At 38.1% G+C, this 13662-nt stretch overlaps 1 protein-coding gene across 3 annotated transcripts in view; it reads right to left on the bottom strand.

Moving 5' to 3' along the window:
• Positions 1-7015: 7015 nt before the first annotated feature.
• Positions 7016-13662, bottom strand: part of GLP1R (glucagon like peptide 1 receptor) — a 139595-nt gene continuing 132948 nt past the window's right edge. For all 3 annotated transcript variants that reach the window (XM_088145429.1, XM_088145432.1, XM_088145424.1), the window contains 2 exons: positions 13029-13070; positions 7016-7694 (listed from right to left, as the gene is read on the bottom strand). In XM_088145429.1, coding sequence (XP_088001555.1) covers positions 7527-7694; positions 13029-13070 — 210 coding nt within the window. In that variant the 3' untranslated portion in view covers positions 7016-7526. The remainder of the gene's footprint in view (positions 7695-13028; positions 13071-13662) is intronic.

Genomic DNA, 13662 nt, shown 5'->3' with positions numbered 1-13662 from the left:
CAAACCAATTACTTAGTTCAATAGCTGGATTCAAGGCTTGATGTTTTACACACCAATTTATTTCTTCCCTTTTTTTAAAAAAAAGAACGATTCTTGAGATATTGATTAGCTGAAAGGAGACATATAGGCAGCTTAAAATCTCAAGTATGCTAGCAAAAGTCCCCCCTCCACCCCAAGGAAAAGAGACACAGAACCTAAGCAGCAAATTTTCATACAGCAAATTTCACTGGTTTTGTAAGAACAAAGCAGCACATGTGTGAACGGGGCTTATTTTTCAGTATATTTTATAAGTATCTTTAAAAACTTTCAAGTACATGCAGTGTTGAAGGCTTTTTAAACATGAGTCAGAGCAGTAACAACAGAAACAAGTCATTCACTCATTTTTATTACTCCTGAATATTTTTTGATCCATCTGTAGCAGTTCTGTGCCTCAGAAGTTGCTTTTATTAACAGTGTTTGTGTGTATAACTGTCAAATGCAACTTTACTATCCATACACCTTGAAATGGAGTCACAGTGAGCAAACAGGTTGCTGGTGCCTTGAGCTGGCTTATGAAGAGCACTCTTACTATATAGTACAAATTCTGAAACCAAGGCCTCTTGGAGACAGATCCATTCCCTTTCTTGGATCCATTCATGCTAATCTGATTAGGAATATTTTAAACAGACTGCTTGTAATCACAAAGACGTTTCTTATTTCCCATTGCTCCTACAGCCTCATAGGAGGAACAGAAGAAAAACTTGTCACCCCTTCTCTGCAGCTGCAGAGAGTTTATCCCTCGAGATAAACCAAGCTTCTGGAAGAATTGCTTGCAGTATAACCACATCATGCTGCTTTAGAGGGTATACTTTCAACAGATGAAAAAGAGATGGCTGAAAAAGTGAACACCAATAGAAGAAAATGATTCAGCCATAAGGAAGAGCTGCAATCTTTTAACAGCACGTTCCCTTTTAAATATACATTACTTGGAAAAGGTCTCTCCAGTTTAAGGTACATATGGTTAGGCAGATTCTGCTCTATTATAGGACTCCTAGACAGGGCTCCCGTTGGGGTCGGCTTTGATGCTGTTACTTTTCTATCAGGTTGTACTTGAACCCTCTTAAACTAACTCTGGCCAGCATGGTTTGCATTAATTCCTGGGAGAGATCTGGGTAAGCCCAAAGCAAATGGTGATCAGCTGTAACTGAAATGGTGAGAAAAACAATGAGAAAGTTGAGTGAACAAATTATTTTCCATTTGAATCTCAGTAAGCTTTCAGTTTAGTTCAGAAATATGCTCTTCAAATAATGAGAGTAAAGAGGGGTTCAAAAGAGAAAAAAAGGGAACTTGTATTTTTTTTAAGAGCAAAAGAATACAGGTGGTCCTTGTTTAATGACCACTTGTTCAGTGACTGTTTGATCATGATGGGGTTGGACAAGTGGTAGTTATGACCAGTCCTCATACTTACAGCTGTTGCATTGTCTTCGCGGTCATTTGATCATGATTTGTGACTTTCCCTGCCAGCTTCCAACAAGCAAAGTTAATGGGGAAGCTGGCATGATGTCACAAGTTGTGGTCATATGAGGTCCTTGCTTAATGACTTGTGTAGTCCTCACTTAACAACAGCAACTGGGACTGCTAAAACTGCCATCACTAAGCAGTGCAATCACATGCTTTATTGACTTACGACCGCATTGCTTAACAATGGAGTTTCTGATCCCAATTAGTGTTAATAAGCGAGGACTACCTGTAGTCAGTGAAAATATCTTCAAGCCACTATTTACTCCCCAATTTTAATAAGAATGAAAAAGAAAAGCACATTTACTTCACATCTTTATTTAAAATTTATTAAAAGCTGTTAACATGTCTTAAGACAAAACTTTACTCAAATATTAAGTTTCTGCAAAGCAATTATTTTGCATGCTATAGGAATTTCTAATGTTTTGAGGGCTAACCCTAACCTGATGAAACAGATTTGTATATTTTATCCAAGTGCTTTTCTCAGTCATATAGAAAGCGGGGAGAGGGGGTGTACATGAAAAAATGTGCAAAAAGAAGGCAGTGCAACCTGGCATCGATTTCATTAGCATTGTATCACTGCCCTACTGTTGTTCTGTGCCTAATTCTGTTCTAATTTTGGAGATGGACAGGCAGCATTGTGAAGTAAAGTACAAGAAAATATGCTTCACTCCCTTTTCTCATGCACATTACTTTGTAAAGAGTAAACTCAGACCACTTCATGTATATCTAGAGCCAATAGGTTGTTACTTCTAGCAAGGTTTCAAAGTTCTGCCATAATTAAGTTTTGCCTATTCACCAGTAAATGCAATGTTTTTTCATTGATCTATACAGCATTTCTTTATTCATGCTGAAAAAAAATATTAAGGCTGCGCAAACTATTTGGAGGGGCATTTTGCTTCATGGGCAACCCTGGTGGATGCTTAAGAGATCAGAAAAAGCCAAGTCTTTGAGACACATGGCTATGCTGAGGGGTTTAAGGGGGAAGTTTCATGAATTGCATAGTACTGTGAAATACACATACAGGCAGTCCTTGTTTAACAATGGTAATTGGGACCAGCAACTGTTGCTAAGCGATGCGGTTGTAAAGCACGATGTCATATGACCGCATCAACTTATGATGGCAGTTGTGGCAGTTCCAGTTGCCGTTGTTAAGTGAATCCTGCGTGGTCGTTAGGTGCAATGTAACGTGATTGCCATCTGCAACCTCCTGTGGAGGGAGTGCAAACATTTCCCTCCACAGCGGCAACCCTTTGAGGTAGGTTGGGCTGAGGCAAAACTGGCTCAGTGTCATCTGATGAGCTTCCACAGCTGAGGATGGACATGAGCCTATGTCTTCCTGATCCTAGCTCAACACCTTTACTACCATATCATACTGGCTCTTAAAAATTCAGGTAGGGAAATTGGAGAAGGAAGTGCTATGCATGTTTCCTTGAACTGCTGGAGAAAAACTGAGACATAAAACTAAAAAATAATTTTACTGCCAAAATATTAATCCTAGAAAATATAACTACCCTAATGCTTTTTAAAACTCAATTTAAAAAATCACTTTAAAATGTTTTGGAGATTCCCCCATTGCAAATTTTATTGTAAATATCAAGTTATTTTCCTTATTTCTTTTGTGATTTGCACTAATCAGGATCTTATTTATCCACAATTTTAAAAACTGGTGTTGTTTTAATTAGGAATTATATGATAGGACATGTTTCTGCAGTTCCGCTATCTGTTTAAGCAGGTTTTATTCACAAGACGAAACAGATGACCGAGTTCACTTACAGCACAATCCTATTTATGTATAAGAAGGCATTATTTAAACAGATTACTGCTGAATGCATAGGAGAGAGTTGCTTTATGATCATTACTTCAGCTAGTCACAAAATTTATTTGGATAGTGATCTAGGACTGTCACAAGACAAATTATTTGTGTAGAGATAGGGTGAATATTCCATGTAATATGACCAGCTTGTCCTGGATGGTAAACCTGGACTACATTATGTATCACAGTTTGTGGCTGATTTTAGAAGCGTGGTGTCATAGTGTCTTCTACAGACATAGAGACTTATTGGGCAGAGTCAATTCTGTCGCCCCAAAGTCTCTCCTTACTTTCAAAACAATCTGACAAATAATAGTTTACAAATAGCAAATAGAAACCCTTTTCAGTCAGATTTCAGGCCCAGATATGGGACGGAAACAGGACTGGTCACACTCTTGGATGATCTCTGGTGGGAGTGGGTTGGGGGTAGTGCATCCATCCTTCTTGTTCTTGACCTCTCTGTGGCTTTCGATACCGTCGACCATGATACCTTTTTGGGTCGGCTTCGGGAGTTGGGGGTGGGTGGCACAGTTTTGTGCTGGTTCACCTTCCTTCAAGGCCAGTCCCAATTGGTGTTGATAGAGAGCAAGAGGTCCAGCCTGCAGCCTCTCCTTTGTGGGGTACTGCAGGGTTCGGTACTCTCTCCGCTTCTTTTTAACATCTGCATGAAACCACTGGGTGAGGTCATCCACCACCATGGGGTGAGGTATCACCAATATGTAGATGATACGCAGTTATACATCTCCATCCCGGGTGAGGTGAGTGATGCTGTGGATGGGGTGCCACAGGCTTCAGCTGAACCCTGGTAACACAGAGTGGCTGTGGGTTGGGGGCTCCTCTGTATCCAGAAGTTTGCCATCTTTGGTTCTGGATGGGGTGGCACTACCCGAGACAAACCAGGTGCGGAATCTGGGGGTCCTTCTGGACTCACAACTCCTGCTCAAGGAGCAGGTGGCAGTCATGGCCAGGAGAGCCTTTGCTCAACTTTGTGTTGTTTGCCAGTTATGCCCTTTTCTGGATTGGGAGGCCCTCTGGTCAGTCACTCATGCCCTAGTCATCTCCTGTATAGACTATTGCAATGCACTCTACATGGGGCTACCCTTGAAGAGTATCCAGAAGCTACAGCTAATGCAAAATGCAGCCATGCAGGTAATTTTGGGTGCCCCAAGGATGGCACATGTAACACCTTTGATGAGCAAGCTGCACTGGATGCCAGTTTGCTTCTGGGTCCAATTCAAGGTGTTGGTTATTACCTTTAAAGCTGTACATGGCATGGGACCAGGCTAACTGAGGGACTGTCTCATCCCCATTACGTCAACCCGTCCCACCTGGTCAGGCAGAGAAGATACGTTGTGGACCCTGTCTATGAAGGAATGTCAACTGGCAGGGCCCAGGAGGAGAGCCTTCTCTGCCATTGCCCCCACCTGTGGAACACTCTTCCCCCAGAGGTGAGGTGGACCCCCACTCTCCTGGCTTTCTGGAAAGGGGTGAAGACTTGGCTCTGCCAACTCATGTGGGGCGAAAAGGGATATAACCAACCCTGGGGTGGCTTGCGCCTTGAAGACAGTCCCTGAGTCTAATAACTCCTAGTTAACATCAGCTTCTTCGAAAGTATTTATTATTCATATAGGAACCTTTTGTAATGTATTTTTAATTAATATTCTATTTTAGTAAATATTCTTATTTTTACTGTAAACCGTAGTTGCAGTAAAGTTGCTCTGCAGTGAGATGGGCGGTGACAAATTTGAAATATAAATAAATAAATAAATAAATTACATCCACCTATAAATAAATCTCTGACAATGAATGTAATGAAGTGAACTATACAAAGTATAATTAGAGGAAAAATATGCAAATACAACTTTTAAGGCCAATAAATGAGTATAGCAAGTCAATGGCTAATCAATTACATAACAGTACCCACCTACAACTATAAACTACAATTCCATTTCTGTTCACTGGGGAACAAGCCTCAGATAATTCTTATCTTTGAATAGACAACTATGGGGCTGTGCTGTAAATTTTAGTCAAGCACAATTGTTTGAAGTGGGGACTTTCAACAGAATTTGCTAGAATTTACTGCTCCTAAAAATGAATGGACAGCTCCACGTTTCACACTTGGAATTTAAACGAACTTTAGGTTCCATCCCACTTCAAGTTTTGCAGGCAGATTTTCTGTAAAGTCAGTAGGTTATACAGGTAGTCCCTAGGTTAAGGATGACCCACAGTTAAGAACGGAGCCTACTGTAGCAAAATTAGAGTTAAATGCACAGTGGTTCGAGTTAATTACATAATACTACTTATACACTTACAGCTTACGATCAAATTCAGACAGACCATGGGACCTTTTTTTCTTGTTTTCAAATTGTTGTATTGTTCTTTTTTGTTCTTTTTATATTTGTTTTGTTTGTAAGCCACCCAGAGTCATATATGAGATGGGCAGCTATATAAATTTGAAAAATAAATAACAGGCTTCTGTTCGTATCCTACCACACAGCACAGCAGTCGAGACATAAAGCATAATCTGTTCGACTTTACGAAATCCAGGATCCAGTTCAGAATGGCTACAAACATCACTGGTGCCATATTCTGCTTTAATTCAGTAACATCTTTTCTATAATTTTTTAAAACAACATTGGCACAAAACAAATTCAGCTATAAATTGTTTTTCAAATTAGCACCAGTACCCATCTTTTTATTTCAATGAATGTATTAGGAATGCCTGACATCTTGAAATAGATTTACTAAAGACAGGATATGGAATTTATATAGTTGTGATTCATTCCAACTGAGCAGTTCACTTAATTACTAAGATTCTGAAGATTTCTTAGCAGCGTGAACGCCAGCTGGCTCTCTTATCGGATTGTGAACTGACCAAAGTGCTGAAATTATAGCTACAGAATCAGCTCACCCGAACTGCTTATGTTTTCAGTGTTCAACACAGAAGGTCTTGCATCTATTTGAAGAGGGCAAAAAGAGCTAGGGTCACATATAAATATAATATGCTGAATGTATATGACCAAGACCTCTGTGCACAAAGAAATAGTTTTTACACATATATCTTCATGGGCTTTAGCATAATATAGCATTCCTGTCTTTATACTTACAGGGGATAATACATAATCTACTTAAAAAACATATACACAACAGTAAGCCATTAATTACTTTGGTTCACACTAGCATTTATGCAGCTTTCTGAAGCACTGAAGGACTATGCAAGACTTAAAGAGTAGAAGTTACTAGAGTCAACTATGTTTCTTCAGACCAAAAAAACCCAAAAAACTAACAAGTCTGAAACCATGCAACAAAAAGCACCATATTACATCCAATATTTCTAACATTTAAATAATCCAGTGAGAGTTGCCGTAATTGGTATGTATATAACCAAGAATGGTTCAGGTCGTTCCAGGTGACAAGAAAGTAAAAATTTCCAATGCCATTGGATCTACTCATTGTAAAAGTGCATAATTGCCATTTACTGGACTTGCATTTCAAATGTTAAAAAAAATTAAACATTACTGTGTCAGGAATGCAGAGAAGAACATGTTTTTGTGACCATTAATGATGAAAAGCACTGGCCCACATATTTTTTTAACTTTCTGACTGTAATGGGCATGCTTACTCTGTGAAAAAGCTTATTACAGCCTGAGTACTGTAGAAGAGAACATTTTTCTACGACAGTGGTGCTAGGTAGAGAAACTTCCAGGACCCCCTGAAATGAGCCCAAAGTGACTACTTTTTGCTTAATAAAGCTGCCATTGGGAAAGGCTCTGAAAGGTATATGAAGATTATGCAGACTGTAACTGCTTTTTTCTAACCATGAGGGTGGTTAGGCTTACCTTTCCCAAGGGCTGATCTTCCTTGTCTGTATTAATCAGCTGCATCCTTGTAATTTAATCAATAATGCTTCAAATTGTCTACCTGTTCTAATAGGTTATTAACCTCATGCTTTGTGACTGCATCAACACAGGATTTAGGCCTTGGACACCTGGAGGCCTCTGACATTAATTGGGGGAAAACTCTTTAAACTTACTTTAGAGGTGACTTCTACCCTCAAATGTATTAGCCATCTGCTTTATTTTAAAAGCTTATTCAGCTGCCTGCAGCAATGAACAGCAAAGGGTCAAGTCTTCTAAAGACCTCTTACAAACAAACTGGCTGGGCGTTCAATTTTATCTCCTACAGTTCAGGTCAGATGGCCCATCTCCTCTGCATCTTAGCTGACTGTAGCTTGACAAGTGGCAGCATAGACCGTGCTTCCGACTGTACCTCCACTGCTAATGCTGTTGGCTGGATACTTAAGTGGCTTCATACTGTTGTCTCTTTGGATGTAAAAGTGTTCCAGTCTCCATCGTTCCCAGCTTTTCTGAAATTCTGTCCGAACCTTCCATAGGGAAACAAAAGGAAAGAGAAAGATAAATGATCTAATACTGTTGCACTATTGTTACCGAACTAAGAAATCATACAATGTCTTAGATAATTAAAACAAACAAATCAAATTAAATAACTTTATTATGGTCTTTGACCAGCCTTTAAAGTAGGAAAAGAGAAATAGTTTGGTACAGCAATTCATTATCAGAGAAAAAAAGAAAACAATAAGACAATAAAACAACATATCCAATTAAAAGTTTTGTGCAATTGTATGACTTGATACAGATATTTGGCCACCTGGTATGTGAGTGTAGAGTTAGCATCCTTGGCAAGGTTCTAAGGTAGCCTTATTATTGCTCCAAATCATCTCCGATAGGTTGCTTTACAACTGTAATAATGGCAGCAGCTTCTTCAGACTTTATAGATAAAAATATTTGTGCACAATACAGGAAACAAAATATTTACTGAACCTCTTTGCTGCAAGCAATGATCTGTTCTAGCTAAAATTGGACTGAACATGATTCTGTACAATCTGAAAGGTTTGCTTATGCTTCTTTCAAGAACTGTTTTCTGGCATTCAGTTTCTTGTATAGATAGTGTTAAAGAGCATGATTTCAATATTTAAAAAGCTTGCTTAAAGCCACCATTTTTTGCATGAAGTCTGGCTGAACCCCAGATGGACTTGCTTTAAGTAAATTTGCATAGTACTGAACTGTAAAAATAATTTACCAAATGGAAATCTGGCAATTCTATGTATACAATTTATGTATGTTGTATACATACAATTTTTACACTCTAACTTAAGGATGAGCAACCTGAAGTCCCTACAGCATGATCAGTGACAGGAACTATGAAAGTTACAGAGTAATTACTGTTGATGAATTAACCATCTATCTCAATACAATCTATACCAGGGTTTCTCAACCATAGCAACTTTAAGATGTGTGGGCTTCAACTCCCACTTAAAGTTGCTAAGGTTGAGAAACCCTGATCTATACCAACAACAATTCTGGCTTCAGAGAGGAGGACAGAGGACTGAATCTTGTGTGTGCAAAGCATGAGGCCTACCACAAGTTCTATTGTTTCTGCCCCTCCCCACCTCCAACAGAATAGTTGATCCCTCCCCAGATGATCTGAACAGTGTAAGTGAACTGAGGAAGAACATACATTTACCAAACATCTCCAGTATCTTTCAAGGAACCATTAGTATTTTTAGCTAAAACTCAGATGAGTGACTTTTAAAAAAAAAAAATTATGTAAGTTGCTTTTGAAGCTAATTAAAATTTATGGAGACTGAAGTTGTTGAAAATCAAGTTTATCTTTGTTATGTGAAAATAAAAGCTCAATCCAGATAGTATTCATTCCACTGTTTGATTGATTTTAATCAGCAAGTGAAACGGACTATTCCAATTTACTGTCCTAGGATATGATTGAAATGTGGGTATAAGTTACTCCTCATTGCTTACAATGTTGTACATGAGAACTATTAACTATTATTTAATTATGGATAGATAATGCTTCATGAAATGGCACACTGCTTACATGGAATATGATGCTGTCTCCCCAAAGGCCTTTATGATGACAAATAATGAAGAACAAAATGCATCGATGCACTTCCATACTGCTTTCACCACATGCTTTTACAAATGAGAATATCATCTTTCCATTCCTGCTAGGTTCAGAGAAAGATTAATGTAATTTCTCCAGCCTTAATCTGTGACCGTAATTTAAGAAAGCGTATTGTTGTACAACAGTTAAAACCTAATTGTGTAAAATCTGCTCTGAGCCATTTTGCCAGGCCAACTATCTAGTGATCTGTGAATGAACTCCAAGGTGGTAATAGACAATAAATACTGCATTGGAGAAAGAAAATCAATTTCAACAACAAAACCATGAGCCATATCAGCTTTTAGGGGGAAAAAAGGGTGGGAGGAGACAGTTGGCAAAGCAAATAGTTATTTTAAAATCTGAAAAACACCACTGTGAAGTTATTATCCTAGATTCTAGAATTTAGGCTCATGTCTTTTACATGACCTTCAGTTTCATCTTGTCTCTTTTCATAATGTGGATAGTTTTGATTTTCATATATGTAGAGTGGCCTATAAAATATTGACAGGACTGTACACGTCTACACTGCTGTCATTTTTCCACACCCATAAATCAGAAACGGTTTAAAACTTGAAAGCTACAATGCTTATCCTAAAGTAGAGAAAATGTCTGAGTACAATGCTTTCCGTTATGGTACTATTTATTTATTCGCATGCCTGCAAAGGCTAGAAATGTACCCTCTAGAGGTGAGGTCGGATATCAAGCACAAAAGAGGCCTGCAAATGTGAGGATGGTTGAGCATTCCTTAAACTCATTCCTTGTAAGCAGTGGCATATGTCAACCAGGAAAGCCTATGTTAGAAGGTTGGGGCATGTAGACATTTTTATATATTAAGACATTTAGATGTTTAAACATTTATCTTTATATATTGTATAATATGAAATAAAAGCAGACCTAGCAAAATGCCAATATTCCCTTTCCTGTATGTATGGTTAACTGTACTTTAGATTATCAAAAGGTTGCATTCTTGAGGATGAGACCTTTAATACTTTTCAAAATCTCAAGGATGTGTTAATTGCTGACATGGTTTGCCTCTTCCTGACTGGAAAGGCAGCAACTCATGTAAGCAGATAAACTGTCTTGACCTGATAGTCTCTTCTTGTTCAGATGACCCCTCACAAAGAAAGATAAGCGGTCCTGACCTTGTTTCTTAGGGATGTATGTTTACATATGGCTGTTAACACTCAAGGTGATAGAAATTAGTTTACATACAGAAAGGAAGAACCTTATTTGGCATCAGAGAAAGGGGTCTTGGGTAAGGGGAGGAGTATGGATCAAGGTAACTGGCTTTGATTGGATCAGAAAGTCATGACATCTTAACGTGGGTTTGAATGTAACAGAAGGTATATAAGGTACTGTGGGGAGGGGGCCCAGCGCGGCCGCCCACCTAACTGCCTGCTGTCATTGCTTCTGCACTTGGGTGAAGAATAAATCTCCTAACTTCATGCAATTCGTCAGTGTCTTTACTCCCGGCTCAGAAACGGACTTGGTAAGATAACTTTTTCTTCCAACACCTGGGTGAAAGAAGAGCTAAGAAAAGGCTACAAGTAAGAAATAGGTGAGCAAACAGTTCAACATGTCTCACTGTGCTCTTCCTTTTGCTTTTCAAATTGGAAATTGGTTTGCCATCACAGTATTGTAGCATGTGCTTGGTAAGAAAAGTTTAAAAGATGTCATAGAGCTGTAATTAAAGGCTTAATTACATGTTTTAAAGTGGAATCATTTCTTAAAATTCAGATTTTAATTCTCAGTATTGCATTAATTAATTCAAAATTCAAGGAGGCATGTTTAAAAAATGTCTCAGTAATCCTTGTAAACATGCGTGAAATCTGTAGTTATGTGGAGATTTATTTGGCAAGACAGAACAACCATCTTGAGGTTATTCTGGCTAAAAGTTCTACAACTTTGCTAGAGACAACCATTCTTGTCAAACTTTTCATCAACGAAAAACTTTCAGATTCAAATTTTGTACAGATTCTGGTATTTTAACAGGACAAGAACTGATTAATTCAAGCATAATTATTTGTCGATGAGAATTTAAATTGAAAGCTGAATGGATTGAAGAAAACCATTGAATGACAACAAAATATGATCAAACAATAAATATCCATCTGTCCAGTGATATTCAGTTTATTTCCATTCATGTTTTCCCATGAATGGAAATCTATCCTTAACATCTGTTCACAGCCTTTCAAGATTCACTTTACCATGAACAGTAGATTGGGCAGCAAATGATTCCAAACATCCCAAAATTATGATTAGTTCATCTGTAGTAATTCACTGGTCTCTAATACAGACCTATTATTATGTTCAACGTTCACTGAAATCCACTTGTTTTTAGAAATAGAATCACTTAAATGTTGAAGACTATCTACTGAATGATGTCTGGTAACAGCTACTGTACATGGTTCAAAAATGTTGAGGCTTTTTGTGTGATGAATACAAAGCTTTTAAAGAGGATATGAAGCTCTGCTATTTGTTACAGCTTTATCTATTGTATAATTGGCAACAGAGCATGGCAAATTTCTTTTTTCATTTTCTTTCCTGTCCTTCTAGTTTTGAAATGAATGTAAAACCCCATTTATTTGAAAGCATTGGATGTGCATATCTTCTGGCATATAGAGATTGCAATGAAAGCCCAAAGCTGCTCCCACATTTCACTAAATTACATATACTCTTTGGAATTTCCTCTTTAGAACATATATTTTTATAATGTTGTTCTTGCATAGAATAAATGAGTAATAATAACCTGGTAATCAAATGCATCAGGCTGGATCCTGGGACAAAAACCAGTTTTAGTCTTTTTATGAATGAACCTTGCTAGATTTGCATTGAGATAGCAGTGATAAAATATGCTTTGGTTGCTTCTATGTGAAATTTCAGTAGCATTCAATACCATACTGACAGTGCTTATTTATGGCTTGTGGCCAGCACAGAGCATGCAGTTAAAGTCTTCTTCAAGTTAAACTTAAGTTCTGGTGACTTCATGGACATTTCCATGTAATCTTCTTGGCAAAAGTACATAAATGATTCGTTACTGCCTACTGCCAGTAGGTAATTAGATGGCAATCTCCTATCTAAGTATTAAGCAGGCCTGATTCTGCTTAGCTTTTGAACCCAGGCAAAGATCAGACATTATAGAATGTGATACAATGATTTATTGTGGATTTCTCTTTCCTAGCTGAACACGTCTAGAAGATGGTGCCAGGAGACATTTGCTCTGCTCCCATGGTCACTAGTTCTATTTATATAACATGCTTTTCTGTGCAAAGTCACTGCAGGAGACTGATCTTCAGCTTTGTATTAATTGTTTTGACTGCAATCTATTTCCAGGAAAATTCAAGTGTTCTTTTATAAAGTCTGTAAATGATTTGGAGCCAAAATAGCCATCTTTTACCAGGTAAATAGGCTAATTATTTTGCACCTACATGCGTTTATGTATTCATTCACTTCCCAACTTTTTATGTGCATTCAGTTCCTGGAGAAAATAAGAGTACGTAGCTTACACTCTGTTTGGGACACTATTTTATATATCTTACTGCCGATGGGAATATAAGGGAGAGTTTTCTCTATGGTGGCAACCCAATTCTGGAACTCTCCTCTTAAGGAGATCTGCATAGCACTTTCTTTAATTTTAAGGCAGATGCTTTATGCTTTTAGTTTCTTTTAAATGTGTTATCAATAGGAGCAATTTTGAAAAGTTAGTAGGTGAAATAAAGCAACTTTCTGTGCCTCTTACCTCAGTATTGTTAAAACAGTAGAGAATTGCCACCAGAAGTCCCTGAAAAATGAAGACGACAAAATAGCAGTTAGAAAATCCACACATCCTTCGCTAGCTAAACTAATGAGGAAACAGACTATATCTAATTCTGCTTTTCCTGCAGCATGAGAAAGCAGTTCAACTGAGAAAGATTTCATTTGGCTGAATAGTGCCTTGCTGACTCCAAGATCAGGAAGAAAAGCTCCTACAGGATGGCAGGTTAATTCATTTTATTAACAACCTGGCTGATTACCCTTTTGAAATAAAATGATAAAAGGAACAAAACTGATAATCAGATAGTGACCAAATCAATATAAAAAGAGCAGCAGCAATAGACTAAATCAGACAAATGTTCACCACAAGGAGTTCCCCAACTATAGTTCAGAATTAGGAGCAGTAGTGCTGCTGACAGAGTCTTCCCCAACCTATTCTCCAGATAGGCTGGGACTGCAATTCATCAACCTGATGGCTCACTACAAACACTCTCCACATAGTGCAAGTCATATCTCTTGGAAAATTATGAGGGTAATTTCCAGTTTAGCTTGCAGCCAGTACCCTTCCACTTAGTTCCTGTATCTAGATCAGAGCAAACACACGCATGACTCAGTTCAGC

The sequence above is a fragment of the Python bivittatus genome, unplaced genomic scaffold (genome assembly GCF_059951505.1).
Source record: "Python bivittatus isolate LINGU-HERP-01145 unplaced genomic scaffold, Pbiv_v1 ctg000020_np1212, whole genome shotgun sequence".
In the NCBI taxonomy this organism is placed as follows: Eukaryota; Metazoa; Chordata; class Lepidosauria; order Squamata; family Pythonidae; genus Python; species Python bivittatus.
The sequence above is the reverse complement of the archived record's forward strand: the minus strand, read 5'-3'. Positions and strand labels throughout refer to the sequence as shown.